Source organism: Lissotriton helveticus, chromosome 3_1 (genome assembly GCF_964261635.1).
Source record: "Lissotriton helveticus chromosome 3_1, aLisHel1.1, whole genome shotgun sequence".
NCBI lineage: Eukaryota > Metazoa > Chordata > Amphibia > Caudata > Salamandridae > Lissotriton > Lissotriton helveticus.
Window position 1 is genome coordinate 174,467,853 of NC_136061.1, and position 25,032 is coordinate 174,492,884.

General features: G+C 43.3%; 1 protein-coding gene across 6 annotated transcripts in view; it reads right to left on the reverse strand.

Moving 5' to 3' along the window:
• MTMR4 (myotubularin related protein 4) overlaps positions 1-25,032 on the reverse strand; it is an 856,656-nt gene that overhangs the window by 792,300 nt on the left and 39,324 nt on the right. For all 6 annotated transcript variants that reach the window (XM_078679492.1, XM_078679491.1, XM_078679497.1 and 3 more), the window contains exon 2: positions 13,403-13,457. Coding sequence is in view for 3 of the 6 variants with exons in the window: in XM_078679497.1 (XP_078535623.1) it covers positions 13,403-13,405 (3 nt within the window). In the remaining 3 variants the exon portion in view is untranslated. The remainder of the gene's footprint in view (positions 1-13,402; positions 13,458-25,032) is intronic.

Consider the following 25,032-nt stretch of genomic DNA (forward strand, 5'->3'; position numbering starts at 1 on the left):
TCTTTGTCCCTGTCTTATTTGACAATTTGAAATAAAATGTTTCAGCATTACTTGTGTTAAAACCTGAAAAGTATGAATGTTTGTCATAAACGGTTCTTGAGCTTCCTTGTGGAGGGGTTGCACAATGCTCCCATTGATTATAATTTAAAACATTTCTAGGTTGTGCAGATCTATGTAGAAAATGGTTACCATAGTGGTTATAACAGTACATACTATCATAATTTGTCGAACCCTGCAAATAATCATGTTTGGTAAATTTAGCAGACATCACTAAGTCAGACATCATATTATTTATACTTTCAAAGTCCCAATCATCAGCAAATGAGCTTGGTTTTACAAAGTCACTCAACGAGATCTTAATTTGGTGTGGATATTTCAGGATTTCAACCGGACCATAAATTTCGTAGTCAGTGTTGTCCCATGCTACCCCACCCGGTATAGGATTGGCTGTGATGTTGACTGAAGAAAGTTCTCTTTTCTCGACGTGTGAAGATGTGTGTGGTTTGAGGATCAAGTTGATTTTCTGACTTGCTGTGTCCATTTTAGCATATTTTCCCTCAATGAAGCGTCCCAAAGTTAGTACCATGATGAGCCAAAGTATGAGGATAAATGCACCAAAACCCACTCAAAATTCAATCCATGGAGAAATCAGATATGTTTCTTTCAGTTGTTTCAAAAGTACTTTAACTTTATCTTTAAAGGTTTTTGTTGATGGCTGTGTTTTTGATTCAGTGAAGCCTTCAGAGGAATCATCGAAGTTTATGAAGTAGCCGGATGCAGTTCTGTCAATTGTTCCGATTGCTTCAGGATTACTGTTTCTTGCATAGTCGTTTGTTACTTCATTATAGATTGGTGTGTCTCTGCTAAATGTTTTTATTTGGGTTTTCAGAGGTCTAAGTTCCATTGCATTGTTGCATAGTCCTTGTTGTAGTTCTGTAGGCGTTTCGAATGTGATTAGCCTCTTAGATTGAACCTCTGTGTTTGTAGCAAATCTTGGTGTTCTACTACTTTTCGGGAGTCCACTTGGCCTACTATTTGTTATCGGCCATATGATTGTGGTTTTACCAGGTCGATGGATACAACTCGGTTCTCCTTTTTACCAGCAAGCGGCGGTAGTACAACTGATCTTGTCCCGTTGATAGACAAGACAGGAACTGCTTTTCTGTAAGAAGGCCCAAATTCCTTCTTTACCGCGATCTTTTCTCTGACTAGATCCCCGACTTTTGGAATCCAGACAGGTCTTGCTGGGACAGGTGGTGGTTCTTCAGTGGTTGTTGGCTGCTGTTTCAACTTTATGTTGCTCAGGTCTTTTCTTGTTTCGTTTAAGTCCTGCAAAATAGCCAAACGATCTTTGATATCAAAGCATTTTTCCTTCACCACTGAAGTCTGACTGTCGAGGTCTAAGACTAACATCCTAGTTCCAAATAATAATTCGTACGGACTGAATCCCTTGAGAGAATTTCTTGGCAGGTTATTTAGACTACATTGGACACTTATTAGATGTTTGACCCACCCAGCCCCCGAACCTAATATCCTTTCTGTTATAGATAGCTTTATGCCTCGGTTTTTTCTTTACACCATCCCGTATCCCTCAGGAAGGAAGTGAGAAGAGTCCCGCTGTGCTATGCTCATTTGGCCATGTTTCCCCTCAGGCTGGAGGGCTAGAGTGAAAACAATGGTCAAACGTAGCATGCTTCTAGCGTATATGCCATTTAGACTCGCAAATCTTTGTATAACAGTCCAGACGTCAGCCGCGTGCTGGTGATCTACATTATAAGTGGAAACTAGCCTGTATATGTTAATCGGACGCTTTGCTTTTTACTGTTGATTTTTTCTGGAGTGAAACGACACGGTATTACACCGTTTCTCTCACCACTGCGATTTCTGTTACAGTTTGGGCAGTTCTTTACAAACATGGTATGATGCAGGCTCATGCCTGGCCACCAGTACCTTGATTGTAATTCTTCCAGAGAATCTTTTAGTTTGAGGTGTCTGAGACCCTCGCCCATATGTGCGTCTGCTATTAACAAGGTTCTCCTGTCCATGTTTGGAATCACTCTATCCCCCACTCCAGGGATTCGAGCAAAAGGGACGGAGTTTGCATCGATTATGTATGTATAATTGAGTGGATAGTTGATCGGTAGCGCTGAGCAGTCGCCTTTTGATGACGTTTTCACCGCCAGCACTGTTTCACCGTCAATATACTTCACTGTACGCTTTTTTTCGAGCTACGGAAGCCGATTTAGTTGCTACCGCTGTGGCGGTCTCAGCCAATGAATTCCCTGCAACGTGAACGCCATCACGCTGATGACTCAGTGAGTGCGTCACGTGAGTCTTTGGTAGTTCTTTTTGTAAAAGAACTACTTGTTCCCAGAGCATCTTATGCTTGATTGTGCCTCCTTTTGCATCCTTAAAGCCATTCTGAAGCCAGATCTGCAAGTATTCATTGTAAGACTGAACGCAGTAATACGAATCGCACACTATGAGTGTGGGGAATTCTCGATCGGTATTTTCAAGCGCCATCTTGAACGCCAGTAGTTCAGCTCGCTGAGCTGTACAATCTCCTAGAGATTGTGTCTTAGTAATAGCTGGTTTGAATTTTCCTTCGTGCCAGCGACCTTTAACAATCGCGCACGCAGCACTGTAAGCTTGTTTACCCCCTACTGCGGGTTGTGCTGATCCGTCTGTATATATTATACAGCCGTAATGTTCTAGAGGCAGAATTTCGGTCGGCGGAGGACATTCAAATTCATATTGGAGAAATTCTTGTGTTTTTAAGTTAGGATCAAATTCGTATGCCACGTCTGTTGCAGCAAGAGAATTAGCCCATTGTATCCATCTCGGATGGAGCGCTTTAGCATTTGGAATGCTTGCTTTTGTTACAGCCTCTAGGGCAGGTATCGGCGTCACGATTATTATTCGTTTAACTTGTGCCAGGGCTCGTTCTTTTGCTATAGCGGTCTGTGTTGCAGTAAGAATTTTTTCCGTTGGGCTAAATTTCATTTCAGCCTTAGTGTACAAGTGTGATTTGAATGCAATTGGTACCTTTTCTCCCTCATTAGAGGTCAGGTATGTGAATCCGCATCTTCCTGGGATGACTCGAATCACAAGATTGCGTGTGTTATCACGTGTTTCTAATTTTGTTTTAATTAACATGTCTGTTTGTAAGGATCTCAAAATTTCTGTGTGTATTTGAGTCCAATTGGTTCTTTTAAAATCTGGTTTTATTAGATCATAAAGGGGTTTGACCCTTTCTGCGTAATTTGCAATGTATGTTCTTCCGAAATTTAGGAAGCCTAGAATTGACTGTAGGTTTTTTTGTGTTCTAGGTGCTTGGAGTACGGCACATTTCTCTAGGAAATTGTCAGCCAGGCTTTTGCCTTCACTTGATAATTCATATCCTAAGAACAGGACTGTTAGATGGGCAATTCTCGATTTTTTAAAGTTGAATTTGTAACCCTCTGCTGCGAACCCAAGTATTATGGTGTTCACTCTCTTCAAGTGAGTATCCAAGTCATCATCTGTTAGGTATATGTCATCGACATAAGATAATGCTTCGTCATCATATGTTTGTAGTAACTCTGTTACTCTCGCTGAGAATACCCCTGGGCTATTCTTGTACCCCTGGGCTAACCGACAGAATTGTTTTTGAGTGCCATTTATTGAGAACGCAGACAAATATCTGCTCTCTGGTGCTATGTTTTGACAAAAGAATCCATTAGAGATGTCTAATGTTGTTTTGTATTTTTTGCGCACTATGTTATTCATTAGTGCAGCACTATGCGAGTTTTGCACTGCAAAAGTTTTGCAACATGAGTTAAGGTGTCGGTAATCCAAAACTAGACGATATGAATTGTCTGGTTTGGAGACCGGAAACAAAGGGTTGTTCATTTGTGAGGTGCAAGTTTCAATCACCCCCTGGTATTCTAATTGATCTAGGATTTCTTTTACCTGTTTTTTAGCTTCTTGCTTAATTGGGCACTGTCTTTGTGCAGTAGGTTGTGATTTTAACTGGATTTTGTGGGGAGGAGAGTCCTCATCCCATCCTACATGATTTTTATATAAAGCAGGAGCTTGAGCTACTGCCCACTTTCTGGCAAGTGTGTATTTTTTATGAATTGGGATATGATTTGAGAAGGCAGGCATAATTCTTTCTTCGCCATGAGGGCACTCCCTGACAAACTCCGGTGGCCAGTCTTTTTCAGCTAGAAGGATGTCATAGCCCTTGGAGAGATTATCCCAAAATAGTCCCCTTATTTTTCTAGTCTTATCCCCTTCTATACGTAAAGTTATTTCATATATTTTGTGAGGTTTGCTAACTCTGGTGTCTGCAGTTTCCACTTGAAGATATTCATTCGTGTCCACTGTCTCCAGATGATTCATAAGGACTTTGCAAGCTATGCTCACTTCTGCTGCGCTGTCCAGCATTGTCTGAGCCCATTCTCCGTTTTTCAGTTGTGTCCTCAGTATTCTCGGCATTGTTTACTACCTTGATACTGGCTACCTTCTTTTTTGGAAATTGTAGTTTCTTTTTTAGATGAGCAGATTCCTTGTCTTTGGACTTGGCGTGCTCTTCTCTTTGTTCTGATCGTCCTCTTCTTTCCGATTTCTGCGAGGAAGTCTGAAAAGATTGAGAGGGACGTGTATCAATGTCTTGATATCTATCAGGCTTCTTTATATTATCCCTATTTCTAAGGTTATATCTTTTCCCAGAGGGGTCACTTTGGGGTGACCTGTGTCTCTGGTTCGGAGATTTTTTTCTCCGCCGAGGAGACCTTCCTCTGGACTGGAATTTCTTTTCTTTAGGATTGGATTGTTTGTTTCCATCCCAGCTCTTTTTTTGTGATGTTGAATTATTATTAAAAAATATTTTTCCAGGACTTTCAATCAGTTGTGGTTTTACTGGTATTCCACCTAAACTATCTCTATCTAGTTCCTCATAGGATTTTTCTATAATTCTGGCAATTTCAGCTGGTTGGTCTGCTATATCTGTCTCCTTTAACCTCTGGCGGATCGCCACGTTTGCTGCTTCTCCCTTTATGTTGGCTAATAATATAGCCGAGACCTGCTTGAAGTCTTTTAGTAATTTCATACCAAGAGTTAAAGCGGGTTCTGGACCGTATTCGTCTTGAATTTGTTTTAGCACATCTGGTATTACCGAAATGGATGGAACACCGTGCGTTTTTGTGTAGATGGAAGCAAAGACTGTACCCCAAGTGTCACAGTCCTCCACGTGTGGTGCGATTCCCATTGGAAGACAGATAGTCAGAATCCTGTGTTTTTCTAACGGGGTGGTGTCTGGAAACACCGCCTCTATTTGGGTGATTTTTTGTGCTAACCAGAATGGTATTTGTTCCCGTTTAGCTGGTATCTTACCTAGGCAGGATTGTATGTTCTGTGGTGTAATTTTATTTGTGTTCCCCTGATGAGGGGTCAGCTGTGGAATTTTAATTGCTGGTTGGATTGTTGAAGTCCGCATTACATATTGGACTAATTGTCTATGTATTTTTATTAATTGTTTTAGTTGTATTAAAAGGTTTGCTGCAGACATCCCATCGATGTCTGGATGTGGTGTGTATCCGGCTAGAACCGGCCACGTTGCTCCTGGTCTACCTAATGGACCGAGCCTGGTGATGTGATTATTATGTTTTAGGGCGCCATTAAATAAGAGCAGATGCTCTTGAAATTTAAGTGGTACTTCCACCTCCTCGAAAGGAGTGTACTTATTAGGAGGTTCCTCTGTTTTGTAATAGTGGAAGACCTTTGCTACAGCATTTGCTGCTGGAAAATGTATCCATGAATAGAATACCTCTGTCTGCCGATATTCGTGTGCCTCAATTACGAATATGACCGTGCCACCTCTAGGTGTCAGTCCATTTTCTATAAGTTTTAAAGTTATAGATTTTCTTGTGTTGACCGCGATGAGTATTATCTCCGGGTCAGCGTCTTGCATAGTATTATCAGCTGCTACTAGTTCAGCTGCTAATCTAGCTGTCTCTCTTTCTTCATCACTGTCTACCATTTTACCGACAGGAAGGTTTTTCCGTTTGTTTGCAGATCAGGTTCTTATGGAAACAAAGATTAGATGCACAATATTTTGGAACAGTGTATCCTTCAACGTTGACTAAACCAAGGACCATACATAGGAGTTTCCTCCTGCGAGGTTTGGCGGATATTACCTTTCACCCACTCCAGACGTCTTTGGAGTATTATGGGAAAAAGGGGTCTGAGTGAAAAAGCACGACTGAGTTACTCTAAATGTCTTACGTTAGTTTTATCGCCTATCCAAACGCGTTTGGCGCCATGTAGTGTAGTTCCTATTATCCCAATAGGCTCTGCGCATTGGAATAATACCTTCAATAGTATAGGCCTAGACCAGACGTTAACTAGGTCTACTACTGTCGATATTAGACTTAAAGTTTTGGGTTTGCCAGCTAGCTCAGAGTTCACTAGAAACTTTCTCGAATAGGCAAGGAGGAGTTGAACCTCCCTGGATAGACAAGAAGGGATTTAGTTTCTGACAACCATAGAACATGACAACTTTGCTCTCCCCTAATCAAGAGTGTATCTCTAGAGTCGTGTGAAAACAAAAGACGACTTATTTTACTCAGTCAGTACGTGCATTCTTAGTCTCACCAGATTGTAGAGAAAAGGAAGAGACGGGCGTGTTCAATAAAAGATGTTATTTATTGATCAGTCTCTTTTCTCATACAAGAGAAATGGATCGATATTATTGCAATACTTATGGTTAAGTAAAGTGCATACATTAAAAGCAGAAGTATAAAATAATACTGTAAAAACATTGATATGGTTTCTAAGCCATATGATGGTTTAAAATGGATAAAATAGATACATACACATATACATTTGACTAATCGTACTCAACTGGTGTTTCTAACTACGCCTACCCCAGATGTACCTGACCTAAGCCTAATACGTGGGCGGGAGTAGAAAGTAGCAGTTTAAGTTAAGTTTGTTTTGCCAAGTGACTGACTAAAGAATTCTCTGCAAGGGGTTATTCAGTTCTGTACCTGGAATCTAGGATGAATGAGGGATGGTATCTCTCGTCTCTGGTCTCGATATTCCAGGCTGCCTGCGAGGGCTACCCGGAAGCGCCGGAGCTGGATTTCTCGGCAGGAGAAAGCAGCGTCTCGTTCTCAGCGCGTCAGGAAGGCGGGGCTGCGCCAGCGGGGTCTGCTCTGCTCTGGGCTTCGGGAAGTCTGGCTGCTCCGATCTCGTCACCACCGCCTGTGTTTGCATAGGGCAATATCGGTAATATTTATACCTTTAAGGTGCCGAGATTGACGTAAGAATGGACATAGATACGTCAATAAGGATGTCATACGACCTGGTCGTTAGCACATTCTTTTGCTGAAGTTCTCGGTGAAATCAAAACAATGGCCGCAGGGTTTTTCCCAGGTCTGTCATAGGTTTGATTTGTTTTGAGAACTCCGTATGCCTTATCAGGGGCTGGAGGAATATCGCTTGTCTTATTAGATGGCAAGCGTTATGACCTAATCAGATAACACGTTCCTGTGCCGTAGTGTGGCTTAATCAGATAACGGTTTCTGCATCATGGGGGTTTTCTGCCTCATGGGATGGCTGCTAGTTAACTTGTTAACCAGAATAGGGTCAGGAATAGGGGGATCGATACAGAACCTATAGGAATACATCACACTAACAGATAATGTTTCTGAACTGTGGCTGCATTTCATTTTGGGCTAATTTTCATTGTTTTCCCACAATGTTTCTTTATTCAAAAGGAGCGACACTATGCGGTGTATTCCTCCGTGTTGTTGGGCAAGTAATGACTGTATTTTATTTTCATAAATTATCTTATTTCTCTTCGTGTTGCCCACTGAGGAAAATTAACGGCAGCTCTTCATTCAAATATATTCACGCGCATCTTACCTGTTTGAGGAGCCTTTGATGACGCCATGGAATCCTGGAATCTCTCTGCTGCGATGTTTCATGCACGCTCTCGCCGGCAGCCACCCGGCACTGCGTCACAGAGCGTCCCGCCATCTTGTGGTTGACGCCTACATGTAAACCTCAATCTTGCTGTATTTTCCCTTACTGTCCAACCATCGTTTTTATCGGCTATGTTGGAGTTTCTTTGTCATTATGAGCACTGATGGTACACTCCAGCTTCTGTCACTGTTCAAGTTCGGTAGAACAATCTCCTATTCGTGGATGTTTAAGAAGTATGTCTGACTCTGCAAATATTTCATTCTCCGTGGCAATCCCTCCTCAACATATGCAAGTCGTTTCATTTCTGTACTTGTAATTGCTGCATTGATTTAACTAGTTCTATGCAGTTAAGAATGTGTCATTCTTCTAATATGTTTCTTCTTCGTGATTTCTCATTATTATAATATCGATGTTTCCGTATTTTGGTGTACATTCTACTTTTGTTGAGCTCATTGCACCATCTCCTGGGCTCATACTGTATCTGCTCACTGTTTTATTTTGAACAGGTTTCTTCTCATTTTAATCCATACTCGAGTACTAAGTCGAATACTGGTGTTTTTTGTCACTTTTTGTGTTAGATGTTTTTCTGCTAGTATTTGCATAAGTGACTCTGTATATATTTAATTTTTATACTGCCATACTTTGTTGCTCACTTTTGAGAGTTCTGATTTATTCTGCAAATCTATTGGTTTGTTATTTTGATGCTTAGCCTTATTCAATTCTTAGAGGGAGGTTACTTTTATTCTACCAGTTCTGTTATTTTGTACCTTTATCTCCTTTTCTAATATGTACTGTGTTTTCTGAGGCTATGAATTCATATGTATGTTCTTTCTCTTTTATATTCTGTACTAGGCCTGGTTTCTAACCTATTGATATTCTTATTGCCTGGTTTCTAAAATATTGATATTCTTATTGCCTGGATTAAAATATTTTGATATGCTCATTGCCTTTTTCTGATATTCTGTCTACATTTCCTTGATTTTCTTGACAGACAGTCATGCATGCACGATTCGTTTTCTTGTATTTCTTCTTCACTTTAACATGGTATTCTACTGCGGTGTAGACGTTCTTTCAGCTTTTTGTTTTTCTTTCCACTTTGCCTACGTACTACATTTCACATACCTTCATTATTTCTCGTTTTGTGTTATGGCTAATTTGGTTTGCAGCGCTGGCTCGCTGTTATCGTCATCCCACTTTACGTTTTTGTTGCCTTGACGTCAGGCGTTCACATTGTTATGGGTTTTGTTACTTAGGTTTGTGGCACATCTTTGGATTTTGCTGTTCTCTTGTGAGAAAGGGGGATGGTGTACGTGCCTTTGTTTGCTGTTGGATTTTTTTTCCTTTTGAAATGTTGTTATATCTTTACATTTCTCTGTTCTATGTAATCTGAGTCATTCTGCTTTTTATCTTTTACTGCAATAATTTGCTCAAGTGTTGTATTCATTTCTTGGTTCATCCTCTTTCATTGTTTTTAAGTGTAAAGAAAGCGGATATGTAGTAAGGTGAATGTTCCTCTCCTTAGTTCTCTTTCTTCCCCTTGCTGTTCAGCCTAAGTATGAGTGGAATGTTGTATAGGTCATGGAATGTTGAATGGGTGAAATGAATCAGTTGGTTTCTGCAGGCTGCTCCTGGTGTGGCGTATTTACAGAGATACTTACAGGCCTACTCACCATTCTGGCTACATCATCCTACCTCTGTAACTTGTACTTCAATAAAGCTTCTTGGAACTACAATTTGGCTTCCTGTGAACTTCTACTTTACAACAGTTAGCAGAAGACGAGGGCCTCTTCAAGGAAGAAAACATTTCTTACCTTCAATAAAAATATTTATTATGGATTTCTAATCTTACCACATATTCCTCACCTAAAATCCCTCCAGTTGCCAGGCTTTTTCCCAGAAATAATTCTCGAACACCAGTAGGCGGCACCATACTGCTTTGGCCAGATGCAACAACGGAGGTGATCTTCACTCCGAATGGCCAGTCACCATCAAAGGACAGGTCCATGAGGGTTGGCCTAACATGTCCCGAGCAGTCAATGGAACACATGAAAGCTTGGTGGTGCAGTCTGATGCTGTGTCCATGGACCAAGCCACAGTGTCTGCAGAATCCAGCCTCCACCAAGGATCTGTCTGGTGGCATTCCAAACATCACTGGCTAAATCTCGAAAAAAGTTATGTATGCTACGTAACTATCTTTTTGGTGGATACTCTACCTGCAGATGCCTCACTTTTTGAGCATCCCAGGTGCTGAATTGGATCTTGAAACTTTTCCAGTAGAGCTGGCTACACATTACCACCAGAAGCAATTCCATTGTTATGTCACTGGAGCCATGAAGCACCCAGCTTTGCACCAGACTTCAGTTTCCCATAAATCTTTCCTGCACCAAGAAGGCTGAAGGACTAGAACGGCAGAAAATGCGATGCAAGCAAATGATCTGGAACCTTCAAAACCTGGCATAATACCATCCAAGAATATGCAGGCATAGTTTTCTTCAGAAAGATAGTTACTGAAGGTAATTAACATTTTGTGACAGCTACATCTACTTGCAGATTCCTCGCCATTTGAATACATTACCAAGCAATACAAAACACAATAAGTGGAGAAGTGTGGCTCAATGGTTAGAGCGGCAGACCCTGATGCAGACGTCTAGCCCGGGACCAGAGTTCAATTCCCCGCCTCGGCGGGTCTTGGGCTCAAAAATTCCACGGACCTGATAATTCTCGCCTCGGTGCCTATTCCAATCATGGAGTCCCACTCTGCAACTCTGGGCAATAGCTTGCTTAATCTCCACAACGGCCCCCACAACATTAAGGATGCCTGGCCTCCACCTTGGGGGTGCCCAGGAGTGGACACCTCACGGGGAAAGCCAGGACGGGTTCCACACCGGTATTCGTACAAGCGCCTTGAGACCCTTGCGGGTGAGTAGTGCGCTATACAAGTATCAATTTACAACCGGGAGGAGGGGCTTAAAGGTATGGTCTGACAAGTCAGTCCTGAAGGACAGAAAAAGCAAGATTGCTTTCCCATCACTCTTCCAAATCTATGCACTAGTGCTTAGAAAAAAATATGAAGGTATGCTCATATTATCGCTCTGCAGATTCAGACACAGGAATGAGGACATGGAAGACTTCGCCATCGTAGAATGAGCCCTAATGGCCTCGGTGGTTCTTTATGTGCCAGAGTACAGCACATTTTAATGCAGAAGAAGTTTCACCTCAACAAGATTCTTTCTTGAACAGCTTTTCACTTCCCGTTACCTGCGTACCATATAAAGCTTTGGTCATCAAAGCAGAGATCCTTGGTGTACACTAACCACCACTTTTGAATGCATCCTTCCCACCTTGGTGTGATGTGCAGTCGGGTGAAGGATGGAATGATGATGGATTGAACCAGATGGAATAGAGTCACTACCTTGGGAAGGAAAACAACTCTGGTTTGAAAGACCAATTGGTCACAATCAGTGCTTGCAACTTGCAGACACTTCTTACCCAGGTAATGGCAACTAGAAAAAACTAAAATGTTTAAAGGCAAGTATGAAGTGGCTCAAATGCAGACCATGTCCAAAAAAATAGTCCTTTATTTATGAGACTATATGAAGAGCCATGGGAATAGCATTTAGGTTCTGATTTTAAGAGGAAGCTTGAGCCTCAGACTTTCTGGCGAAGAGAACAATGACAGAAAGTGTGACTTACCAATGGAAAGACTGTTGCATGGTTAGTTACCCATAGACTGCTGGGCCCAATAAAGGCTTTTCCCAAGCAGCCAGAAGAGGTGCTAGAGGAGTCCCATAAAAGTAGACCAAGTCCTTTGTAACGGAGGAAGATGGTTGCAAGATTAGTCAAAATATTAGATTTTGCCTTGAAAGAGGGCAGGGTCAAAGCCAAATCTCTTGCTGCTTCTCATAGCATCATAGTAAAGAAAGACTTAAAACTGAGGTGTCAGAAGGGATGGGGATATACTTTTATGTTCAAGTATAGCTGCAACTTTTGCAAATCAATATAAAAAAAACGTATCAGTATTATTAGAGGGAAGGAGGTCATTAGCCTCCGTGTCATCGTCTCTGTGCAGATATCTAAGCCACACCAGGCTCGGCAAAGGCCTTGCAGTCAACATAAATCTGAACCCATCCAGGCAAATCTTTGTACCCTGTGGAGATGTTCTGTCATGGGTATATGTCAAAATATGATTTAATCTTTTCATCACAGAAATTGTTTCAGAAGACTTCAGAAAGCAACACCGGAGTCAGTTTCAAGGGCAGCGCCTGCGTCCTTCAAAGGTGGCAGTGGCTGAACAGGTGACTGTTTATTGGCAGGTTTCAACTTCTTGAGTGCCACAGCTGTGCAGTGAGGGAGTCAAATGGTGCCTCTGATGAAGACACCATAGTCGCCAAGCCCATAGGATCAAACACAATCTTTGGGAGTGGCTTGAGGGCTCAAGAACAATCCTTAACAAATCCAGCATTTTTTGTCAGAAGGTGTTGACCGGAGTTGGAAACTCCAGCTTCACCTTTTTCAATATCATGTTGTTTTCCCCGTTGAGTCCAGTATCGTGGAATAGCATTGAGTCTCCAGTCTCCCACAGAGACAGGACAGTTTCCTCGCATAAGAACCAGATTCATCCACCCTATAATGCTTTTTTGTGGGAAGATCTTTAAAAGATCATAAACTGCCAAGACACTTACCGAAGAGCAAAACAGAATGCACTAGCATATCTTTGCAGATAATGGCAAAAAACTGCAGGGCTCCCTTCGTTTTGATGGCTTACAGTGTATCAATGAACAGGAATGGCAGGCTCGAACGCAGTTTTCGGAGCACAATCACAATATGCTTATGTCAGGTGGGTCTGACAAGGTCATTTCCCTGTGGTATCTGCGACACATTAAATTCTGCAGCATTTGGACAGCGGCTATGAGCATGGTCTTAGTACCCAGGGAACTCTGGACCCGCATTAATGAGGAGTGGAAAAATAGGAGCCGAGGTAAGCACAGTGTCTGGCCCATAGTATGTTGTTAAGATGTCACAGAGTCAGATGCAGCATGGCGACACCTGCCGGTACCAGAGAACTGACACCTGGAGGAATATCCATATAGTGAGGAAACTGCTGGAAGATGTATCCATTAAAAGTGCACTTTTTATAATCCGTGACAATGTTGGCATATCATACAGCAGCTGCCGTTAACAGCCCTCTTTGGATCAGTACCGTATATGCAGGCAACAAGCAACAGCCAATGCAGCAAAATGTCCATTCACTTCAAGGCATGCTGACACCGTTCATAAGGGAGGGATGTATACCATCATCTTTAAATGTCGACCTCGCAATTAAATGCTCATGATTAACACCATCAGCTTCCTAAATTACTAGAAACATGTTTGATTAAAAAAATCAATAATATAAAAGCTTGGTAGCCTCAAACGTATAAATAGGACTTACCATTGTTCTGCTTGGTCACTGCTGGAGCGTGGGGTCGGTCTAATCCCTCACTTGCCTGTAAAAGAGCATCACATCAGTTAAGAGAATCGCTCTATCTTGTTCAGCTCAATTACTACCGAGACTCACTACAAATTATAGTATGTCCAAACAAATAGTATCAGTAAAGTTAAGGTACTTAATATAGTATCGCCAGTGATCCCTGTCCATTAAAGCCTTCTTACGACTAATTCTAACAAGTACTGGCAAAGCCAATACGCAAGGTAAGCTGGTGCAATGTTTTATTTCATTGTTATTGGCAAACATTTGCTGAAAAAAGAAAAAAAGTTGCTGCCTAAAAGTGGGAGCCATACGCTTAAAATAAGTTTGATTTAAACTGAATTAGCCATTACATACAGTATTAATAGAAAAGTGCAGGTGCTTCCAGGCAGTTAGATGTACTCAAAAGGTTACTGAAACCCTTTTTAGTTTTAATTCATATCACAGATAATAGGATACTTACTGGTGCAAATGAAATGTACCAGTGACTTTGAATTACTGTAAATTGAAGGCAAACATATGGATGTCTAAAAAATAAAAGATGTAAACAGGATAAAGAATGGAAAGGAAATAAAGGAGATTGTAAATTAAAGTAACAGCATAAGTCTTGGCCCTGAAGTCCACTTGTTACGTGGATACGCACTCGTGAGCAAACAGGATGCCATCACTATCCAGCCAAGAAAGATAATGGATGAAGGGGGCATACCCCAAACCCTCTACGTACGTATGTATATATGCAGTATTTATTAATTTTCTGTTATAACACGAGTCTAGTGAGACTGCTAATGCCTACAGCTATACATAGTCTAGACATAAACATGAAGGCTAGCAGTGTATAACCAAATCTATAATATAGCTTTTACGAACAAGGGACTCTATGCACCACCCTTCCACATAGGCCTGACTACACTGCTCTAGATCGCCATCAGTGGTCAGTCGGTCTTAAAGATAGCCTTACACTAATAAGTGGAGAATGGAACTATTTTCATCTTTCTACTTTAACTTCTCTCTCTGCAGCAGTGCATACAAACTCCCAGGACTAAAAAGAAGCAACTAAATGTGAGGATCAAGTAACTGGGACACCTCAGTCATCAATCGTCTTAGACGTGCCTCCAAATCTGCAGCTATTTGATGTCCAAAAACCCCATAATATCCTAACCAGCTGGCCTCCAAACGTGTGAAAAACACGATTCTAATGCTACACCTCCCTTGTAATTAAGTAAATACTTTACTGATTAATTAAACTCATTTCAATTTAGTAAAACATCTGAAACACATAATTTAGTTAAAAGCGACGAGCTATTAAACTGTACGAGTCAAAGTGCATTGTACATATTAAATTACGAGTCGAATATTTCATTTAAGACTGCTCCGACATTTGTCTCATATCAATTAAGCATTGGAACTGCATAACTGAGTTCCTGATGAAATTAGTTTAAGTGCTTTTGTACTCACCAAGTATTGTATTTTTTTATGATCTTCTGGCAGCAGATCATTTGAGGTGGGCAATACAGATTAGTAAGCTTGTGACTTAGTTGGATAGTGCTGTTATTTAGAACCCAGCTGCCTTTCTTATATCTCGATTGCTATTGTACTCGGACAAACTCTAAGAGTATTTAACGTATAGATTTTAAAGCGGCATTTTCTTGTGGCCCTAATGATTGCCGAGCAATTTTTGCTCCTGGCACATACATATATTCTAATACGCCAGGGCGATAGAGTCCCCGCTCAGCCAACAAATTACAGCTTGCCTGAAGGTGGACACCAAAAAGAATTTACTATTCCACCTCCAATCCACGATTATTTGTAGAAAGAGTTTTTGTGGGCCTGGTTTGTCAGTTTCTATGCTAGTGCTACTCTTTCTATTTTATAAAAAATAAAAAAAAGATAAAAACAGACACACATACAGTTGCTTATTACTTTAGAAACGGTCCCCGAAAAGTATAAACTAATCAAATAAGTTACATTTGGTAACACCTTTTCAAGTAAACACTACCTAACCACGGATTCCTCACCTTAAAATATTCCCCAGACATTTAGGGTAGATCTTAAAAATTCAAAGTAGTACCCCTGTGAGCCTGCAGGTGGCGCCAGTGGCTTCGCACCATAAGTGATGTGTGCAGATGCGCGGACATCAGTTAATTCTGGACTAATCTCTGCCTGCACGCACACAAAGCCAAAATCAGAATGGTTGTACCCACTGTGCAGATTACTAAATTGGGGTATTTTTGGGTGAAAAAGAGTCCAGTTCACAGAATGGCAAAAAAAAGATAATACTGGTAAATAATGTGTTCTTCCGATAAAGACTTGTAGCAAGAGATTTCTCAGAATAGAAACCAAAGCAAAACCTCCAAGTAAGTCGGTCTGTGAACTGGCTTACACCAAACAGCAGTGTCGGATAAGTAACGGGGGTACTGGGTCAATGCCCGAGGAGCCTGGGTCCGAATTCCAGCTGTGGGCTGCTTTTGGGCAGCCTGGTGGCCGATGTGGGCGATGTCTCTGTTGTTCGAATACCGCCAGCAGCCCAGTGGGTGTCTGAGTGGAAGACACAATCTAAAGAAGAGCCAATCTGTGGTCACTGAATTATTATTATTATTTATTGGATTTGTAGGGCGCACAGCTACCCAAAAAGGGGTTCCCGGCGCCATAGCGGACCAAGAGCTAAAAACGAGGCAGTAAGCTGGAGTTATTGATCAAAAAGCCAGGTTTTAAGAGTTTTGCGGAAATGGGTGTAGTTAGTTTCTTTGCGAATGCTAGAAGGTAAAGTATTCCAAAGGGAAGGGCCAATGTAGGAGAAAGATCTCTCACCGATTCGGTAAAGTTTCACCCTAGGTACAACAAAGTTGCCCTTGGTTTTAGAGCGTAAGTGTCTGGAGGGAACATAGGGACAGACAAGTGCTTGAAGATATTGAGGGGCAGTACCTGCCTTAATTCTAAACATATAGCTCAGGGCTTTGAACTTGATCCGGTTCTCCACCCTGAGCCAATGTAAATCCCTCAAGTGTCCAGAAATGGGGGAGGCCCTGGGGATTCTGCATAGGAGTCTTGCTGCAGAATTCTGAACAAGTTGAAGTCTGCGGATCACGACCTTATTGGAGCCCAGATATAAGATGTTGCCGTAGTCGAGCCGCGAAGTAACGAGGGCATGGACCACAGTTTTATGAGTGGAGATAGGCAACATCCAAAGAATTTTCTTGAGCCACTTCAAGATGGTAAAACAAAGCGGTCAATTTAACGGTTTGCTGGTGCATGGACAGAGTCGTCAACAATGACGCCCAGGTTCCGAACATGTCTAGTTGGCTTAGGGAGGTTACCCATCTCATTCGGCCAGTGAGATGAACACCAAAGGTCTTTCTGCTTACCCAAGATAAGCACCTCAATCTTCTCACCATTCAACTTCAGATGATTTTGGGTCATCCAAGTTGAAATGTTACTGAGGCCCTGTTTGAGACAGGAGGGTGCTAAAGGGTTGGAATTAGAGAGGGGAAAGATAATCTGAGAATCATCTGCGTATGTGAAAAGGGTAAGCCCAGCCTGGTGCGCAATATCGGCCAAAGGTCTGACATATAGGTTGAATAGCAGTGGGCTCGGGATCGAGCCCTGAGGCACCCTGTGAGGTGATGCGTAGGTTTTGGAGCAGGATGTGGCTGAAAAGATTTGAAATGTACGAGTGTCCAGAAAGGAGATCAGCCAGTCCAGGGCAGAGCCGCATATGCCAAAGGATTTTAAAGTGCGGATGAGCTGTGTGTGAGAGATGGTATCAAAAGCCGCACTAAGGTCCAGCAAAATGAGTGTGACTGTCTGCCCTTGGCCGAGATACTGGTGTAGCCTCTCAGTGACACCTAAAAGTGCGGTCTCTGTGGAAAAACCGGAGCGGAAACCTGATTGAGAAGGGTGGAGACAGTTGTTGGTTTGGACAAACTGTGAAAAAAAGAGAATGGACATGTCTTTCAAGTATTTTGGAAAAGACTGTTAGGAGGGAGATGGGTCCATAGTTAGCAGAAACTTCAGGGTCAGCTGTAGGTTTTTTCAAAAGGGGGGTGACCATTGCACGTGCAGGTACAATGGATTCCCGCAGTGAAGCATTCAGGGAGTTGAGAATCACCTGCAAAGGGTTGATGTCTAATTATTTCATGATGGTAAGGGGTCTTAACACCTTAGGAGCTTCGTAAATAAACCTCCCCAGTGCTGCGCTGTCCATTATCCAGTGCTGAACTGGACGTCCAGCGGTCGCACGCAGCACTGGGGAGGTAGTGCCCGTGACGACCGTTGGCCGACGGCAGCACTTAAAGGGTTAAGGCGAGCCAGACTTTTCTCTATTTAGAATAGTTTTGAGTTCTTCAATATTAAGGAGTGGCCAACAATCTAGGTGAGCTGTAGGAGTAGTGGACTTTATGGTGACCTCCTGATCTGAGGCGGTAGTGGTTACTGACGAGGGTAAGATCAAGGTCGAAGTTCCACTATGGTCCAGTAGAGGACTGCTTGAGTTAGTTCCACTGCTTGAGTTAGTTCCACTATGGGCCTGTAGAGGACTGCTTAAGTTAGAGTTAGCCATTTCCATGTAGATGTTTTCGATTTTTTCTGTGAAAGATTGTGCAAGATTGTCACATTGTTGATCATTTAATGGCAGAGGATTTGCAACTATTTTGGAACCTGCCAATTCTTTCACCACTCCAAAAAGAGTTTTAGAACGATTGACGGCACCAGTGATGGTTTTGGAGATAAAGGTGTCTTTAGCCGTTTTACATAAGTTATGATCATTATTTCTGGCCTTAATGTAGATGAGTTTCAGATCGGGTGCATAGTTTTTTCGCCATTTGCGCTCTAGTGATTTACATTTAGATTTCTCTATTTTAAGCGAGTCATTGTACCATGGCGCTGGGGGACGGTGGTTGTAAATGTAAATGTATTGCGACTTATATAGCGCACGTATCACCCGAAGGCATCAAGGCGCTTGCTTAGGGAACTCGTCCTGGTATTCCCCTGTGAGATACCCCGGCAGGGTATCCACAAGGTGAAAGCCAGGCATCCCGCCGCGAGGGGCCGTAGTGGAGATTAAGCAAGCAATTGCCCAGAGTCGCAGAGTGTGACCCCGTGAGTCGAGTAGGCACCGGAGTGAGAATTGTCGAGTCCGTGGAATTTTTGAGCACGAGACCCGCCAAGGCGGGGAATCGAACCCTGGTCCACGGCCGATCTCAGCTTCCGGGTCTGCCGCCTCTAACCACTGAGCCACGCTTCTCCACTGGTTAGAGAGAGGGAGACAACGATCAATGGCATTGAGAAGCCAGTGCTAAGTATTTAAGGCAAGAGCGTCAGTTTGTTGGTCCGCAGACGGGATGTTGGAACATAGAGCGTTGTTAAGTGCAACAAGGACGAGTTTTTTCCAGTTCCTTTTCGGAGTCATCAGAGGAGAAGATCGCGGAGTGGCAGGGGTAGGTAAAGAGAGACTAAATTGGGAGAAAAAATGGTCCGACCAACAAATGGGGATTGAAGGATAGCAAATAATTTCAGGGAGACTGGAGAAAATTGGGTCCAACAGATGGCCAGCTTTATGTGTGGGGCCAGAATTAAGTAAGATGATATTGAGGGCATCTAAATCAGCAATAAAGTTGCTATATGTAGAATAGGATAGGTCCTCTAGATGTAGGTTAAGGTCACCAATAAGGGAAAATTTTTGGAACTCAGGTGCACAGAGGTAATGTGGCTAGGAAAGGAAGTAGCCCAGGGTATCGGGTTACCGGGAGGGCGGTAGACAAGTAAACCAGAGAGAGTAAAATATGGATTAAGTGCTAATTTAAAAAGGGCAGCTTCGCAATTTGGAATATCGAGAGGATCAAATCTGCATTGCAGATGGTTTTTGAAAATAATGGCTATGCCACCTCCTGTTTTCAGTAATCTGTCTTTACGGGTGATGGCATAGTTGGATGGGAGAGCATCAGCTATGTCAGGTCCGGCGCTCTCATGAAGCCAAGTTTCGGTAAGGAAAAGCGCAACAGGCTGTTCATCATAAAGGAGGTTAAAAATGTCCAGTTTATGTTTAGGGATTGAACGGCAGTTTAGACTGATGAACAAAAAGTACTCAGTGACGGTAACTGTATGTGAAATGTGCGCGGTATGGCTGTTAATAGAAGGGGGGTGAGGCTTGAGGTTGAGAAGGGAGAAGTTGCAGTTAAGACATATATTGTTACCTATGTGCTTGGTAGAAAGTAGTTTACATCCTTTTGAGGTGGGGAGACGAAGCGCTAGAATCTGCACAGGTGATAGAATTGTGCTATCTGGGGCCCGTTGGCCAGAGGTCGTGGCCCCTGGTGCCGGTCGGGCGCAGACGGGCTTGCCTTTGGCGCGCCTTAGGCGCGCCCGCTGGGCGGGTTGCCAGTCATCTGCTTCAAGTAGAGGACGGGCTCTAGGTCATGTGACCGTTGGGGCTCCGCCTTTACTTGATGGCTGCTTCCGCCCAACACCCTCCACAACAATCAAGCCTAGAGCCTGCGGTGGACCGGGGTGAGTCTAATTTAAAAACAGAGCTGCCAATGAATTCAGTGCAAAGTATTGATAAAAACGAAGTTGCTGGTGCAATTTAAAACGAGTAATAACAGTGAGGCAAGACCACTTGCAGAGTGCACTGCCAAGGTTAAAGCGTGCGAATATAGGTGGTTTGACCATACTAGCACCAGAGCCCATCAAAATCTGCTTATTGCCTTAAAAAAAACTCCATGCAACAGAAAGGAAGTGGCACTATGCAGAAAAACTTACAAGACTGCAGTGGCCACTAGAAAAAAGAACCACCTGTGAGGAGGCATGAGATCAACTTCTTCAGGTCAACGTCTTTAAGAATAGTCCAAAATTTTGGGAGATAGTAAAGTACCCTTTCTTCGGAGGGGACGTTAATGGCAGGTTGTAGTGCTATATTTCCCCTGAAGCCTGGGTGGTGCATTTTCAGGGGATTTATGGGTATGATTTTGCTGAAGTAGAGTCCAACATGATGAGAGTGGTGGGTAAATCAAAGGTAATTTTTATAGAAGGGGGACTTAAGGCGGCTATCGATGGCATGTCTAAAAATAAAGCCCCTAGGCTCGAATGGGGTTCGAGACGATCTTTTTAAAACTGATCCAATGAAATGGGCCAAAATATTGACAAAAGTTCTGAATGCTGCAGTGACAGATAACCCCTCACTCATGGTTCAGGTCTATTATTCCTACCTATTTTTAACAAGTATTGGCATAGCCAATAGGTCTCGCCTTTGGGACCTTATAAGTATTTAGCCATACAACAGTTGATGTTGTTGCACCAAGGATATTGTGCTGCATAACTAAATACTTATAAGGTCCCTAAAGCGAGACCTATTGGCTATGCCAATATCTACTTGCTCAATTCACATGCACTTTATATTGAAACTCAAGGTGGGAAAGAGGTACCACAAAGCTCAACGCGGCTCCTCTCGTCCTAAGTCAACGGAAGATAGAAGTGGGGTTTTCGACGTACAAAAATACATTTATCCCAGAAACTTCCTCATCAGAAATGCAGAGTTATACATGTTCATAAACACACTGATACTTTAAAATAGTAATCTTAAGTCACTGACTTTAAAGCAATTTGGAGAGCAAGCAATCAAAATGTAGATATTTGATGTTCAAATAAAGCCTACATTTCAGAAGTCACAAGAGTATGATTCGGTATGGCTTGGAGCTTAAATTGAACTGAAAAATGTGTTTCGATGGGGAAATTACAAACTCTTTTGAATGGTATCTCATGCATCTATGCTACATCTTTGACTACTGAGGGTGAGATAAAAATAAAATGCAACACTTGGGCATAAAATAATGTCTTCCGAATGGGTCGGGGCTTAATCAGCCCTGTGTGAAATATTCCACAGAAATATTTTTCCCCTCAGTGTTGTGCCCCATAGGAGGTGTGGATACAGGATCTCTAATTATCTAATGTATGGGACCATGTCCTCAATGACCCACTCGCAAGAAGCGTGCACAACCCACTGCCATGTGCTTGAAACAGGAGGAGCTTGGTGCGGACACACGTACAGCTGGTGAACTGACAGGTGCTGGTTGTGATGGCTTTGTAAATGATGTAACTGGCTTTGAACATTATGCGGGCTGGCCAAGGGAATTCCAACAGGGTGGGAATGATGTGATCATATTTACTCAGGCCTTGAGTGAGACGTACAGCTTGTAGGATGTGGATGCAATTGTTACAGAGATCTGTGCGGTTAATCTACTGCTTACAAGTTTAAATAATCATAAAACATCTCAGCTGGTTTACATACATGCTGCAAAACATGGCATTTAATCTGTTGGAACATTTTTGAATCCGATAAATGGCACAGTGGCATAAAGCTCTGAGGGAGGCAGAAAAGAATCAAACTGGTACCAGGAATGAAAAAAATGAGGGATCAAGACTGAGAAAATAAGTACGGGAGAAAAGCAAGGATAATCAAACCTTACACTTTTTTGATAGGGCAGACAGAGTGAATTAGCGCTTAGCTTCTGTTTGATGCGATGCTTTGTGGCAGGCAGACTTGCCGGTGAGATGTGGTTAGTGAGTGCATGGGTGAGTGGCTATCGGCTCTGCTTTCTACTGGGCACTGGTGGTGCCTGAGAGGATGGGGCGAAGCCGGGCCAGTAAGTTTAACATTTTATTTTAAATCACACCATTAGTCTCCCTAGGGACAGACTCCGAGGCACGTTTACTTGTGTTCAGTGAAACAAAAGCCTAATTCCTCCAGATTCTTACACCGCGTGAGTGCGCAGAGGGAGTGCTGCACCCTTAAGGAAGATTATCGTGAAGGATTTTGTCACGAAGATACCGCAGATATTCGGGAATACGGGCGCTCATGGAGAGAAGGCCACCGGTCTGAAACGCAGAGGAGTGGAAGCAGGGTGAGAACGAGCAGCAAAGGCGAGGGAAATGGCGCGAGCATGCAAGGGACCACTAGGAGTCTTCGCACGAAGGTGGTATTTTATTCCATACACATGATTATGCTTCACTTTCACCGAGGAGTTCCACATATAAAGGATAACATCTTTGCATGACTCCTTAAAAAGCATTTGCATTCCTTGGTTTAGGTTTATTGTGTGGCAAGTGCGGCTGAATTGTCTTCTTGCGTGTATTGCATGAACGTATTATGTATTGCATTTAACATAAAATGCTTTGCAGTATGGTTGAGGACCATGCCAGTGTGTTTCACATACGAAAACAAAAATCTTAGCTACAACTGCAAATGAGGGCCTGAAAGTTATGTAAGGGCAGGGTGGCTGGCGCTACGCAAAATGAAGAGCTGGGTTGTTTCCTCGCAGTTCTCTAAAAGGCAAACCTGGGCTGCCATGTTTATGTATGGTTCCCATCTTCAAGTAAGAGCCTACCCAGTCCCCTGTGGGGAGTTAGCCAGGGGGAGGTAAGGGAGGGAGGGGGAAAGCAGTTTAAGGAGCAGACTCTAGAGAAGTGTGAAAAGCCTGCCCAATGGGCAGTGAAATGCCTGAACTGAAGGGAAGTATGAGATGATGTCACTGGATAGCAGCGGTCAGAGCTGGCAGTGGGATAGGGTGAGAGCAATTACCACTGGGGTAGACTGAGAAGCATCCAGAGTGGGAAGGGGTAGGGGCAAGTGCACTCGCAGCCTGAGAAGTTACGGCTGTGTGTGTAGGGGAATAATGTGAAATCAGCACCATAGACTGTGCAAGTTACGGACGCGGCTGGTGGAGGATTCGGAAGAAACTGCAAAGATTTGTGGTGGCGGTGCAGTACTATAATGTACGTACATAACGCCTACCACCCATGACGCGGCATTAAAGCCACATATTAAATCTGAGGAGTGTACTATATACTGAGTTATTATATACTGCTAGTTTCACAATGTAAGTGTTTCAGTTAGTTGCATAGTATCTAAACTTATTAGAGATGTTAAATCAAGTGTAACAAGCAGGTAGTGGGATAAGGGAGGGGTGGCAAATGGTGAGCACTTTTGCTGCCGCTTTGATGTTCTCAGTGGCCGCGCAGCTCATTGAGAACATCAAAGTGGCCGCAAAAGTGCTCCCAAAGGCTGCAGGCTGACAAATGGTGCGCGCGCCCGGCGCACATGCACTGTACCCGATCCGCATGCAGCCTTTGGGAGCACTTTTGAAAGCCCCTTACTTATTATCTCGCCAAAGTATCGCTGACGCGATGGCTTAGGCGAGACCTAACAAGAGGTGTTCACAGAAGGCAGTGTGTGAGGTGGTGGCTCTGCAATGCCGTCGGCATGATGGAGTGCCCCTGGACACACCATAAAGCTGGCAGCTGAGCAAACAGCACTCTCGAGATGGCCAGACTAGCGCCCCGTCAGCGCCTCACCGGCCTCAATGAGCTATCCTTCTGCCATCGCTGATCAACGGCCTTGTGCCTGCTGGGCAAGCGTCACCAGCCCTTGCACATAACAAAGCCCTTCAGCCATGTATGTAAAGGATTCCTACGATAAAACACAGCACACCCATTCCAGGTTCTGCGAGATGTACACAAGTTGCCCAGGGTGACACATGCAACGCGAGGAGCAGCCTGGAGCCCTCTCGGTGCAGACAGTGCACACAGCGTTTGATTTTCTTTGCCGCAGCGCCTTCTCGCCCTACAACCTTTCTGAAAATGCAGCCAGATGCTGCCCTGCTGTGCCGCCTCCTTGTATTCCCCCTACCTTTGCCATGCCAAAGATTGCCCAGCCAGAGCCAGGCTCACCGAGCCATGAGCACTCCGGTCCCACACCGGCCCGCGTCATACGGCCACTGCCAGCAGGCTGCAATGCAGTAATATTTACATAACTGTAAACAGCACTGTGGAGACACAGCGAGAATCACAGGATACTTTTAATTTGAAGTTTAAGGAACCGGAAACTGCAACAAATAAACGAGTGGGGAGACAGCACATGGAATAAACGCTCGCTGCTGACATCCGAGCTGATCTGTGAGTCAGTCATGTGTGAACCCCAGGAAGGCTAACTAAGCCTGCCATTCCTCCAAGGAGGCCAGAGCTGCCCTTTGTTTAGACAGCGCCCTGGGCGGAGATAATGGAAACCACGTTAGGCAACATTTTCGTAAAGTATTCAGGCAGGGAGGATACTCCTTCCAACTCCACTGAGGAGCAGGGTCAGTCTTTCTTGCTATGCTCATTCAGTGGAAGTACGGATATGTATATTCTCCCCACAGTTTTAAAGTTCACCAACCGGCACGGGAGGGCACAATGCAAAACAGCCGCAGGTTAAGTAACTACCTAGACAAGCATTGGCATAGCCAATAGGTCTCGCTTTTGGGACCTTATAAGTATTTAGTCATGCAGCACAATATCCTTGGTGCAGCAACATTAACTGTTGCATGGTTAAACACTTATAAGGTCCCAAAGGCGAGACCTATTAGCTAGCGGCCAAACAAGGGGGGTTCCCTATCCAGATCTTCAGTGGGAATTTGCCAGACAATTTACATTAAGATGTTTTATACTTCATGGACATTTTCAGGGTTGTCTTTGCTTTGTTGTGAAAACTAAAGGGCAGACCGAAACGAAGATCTGAACCCATCTACCCTTGAACAACCAACATAGTACTATGGCACTCGTGCACTGCA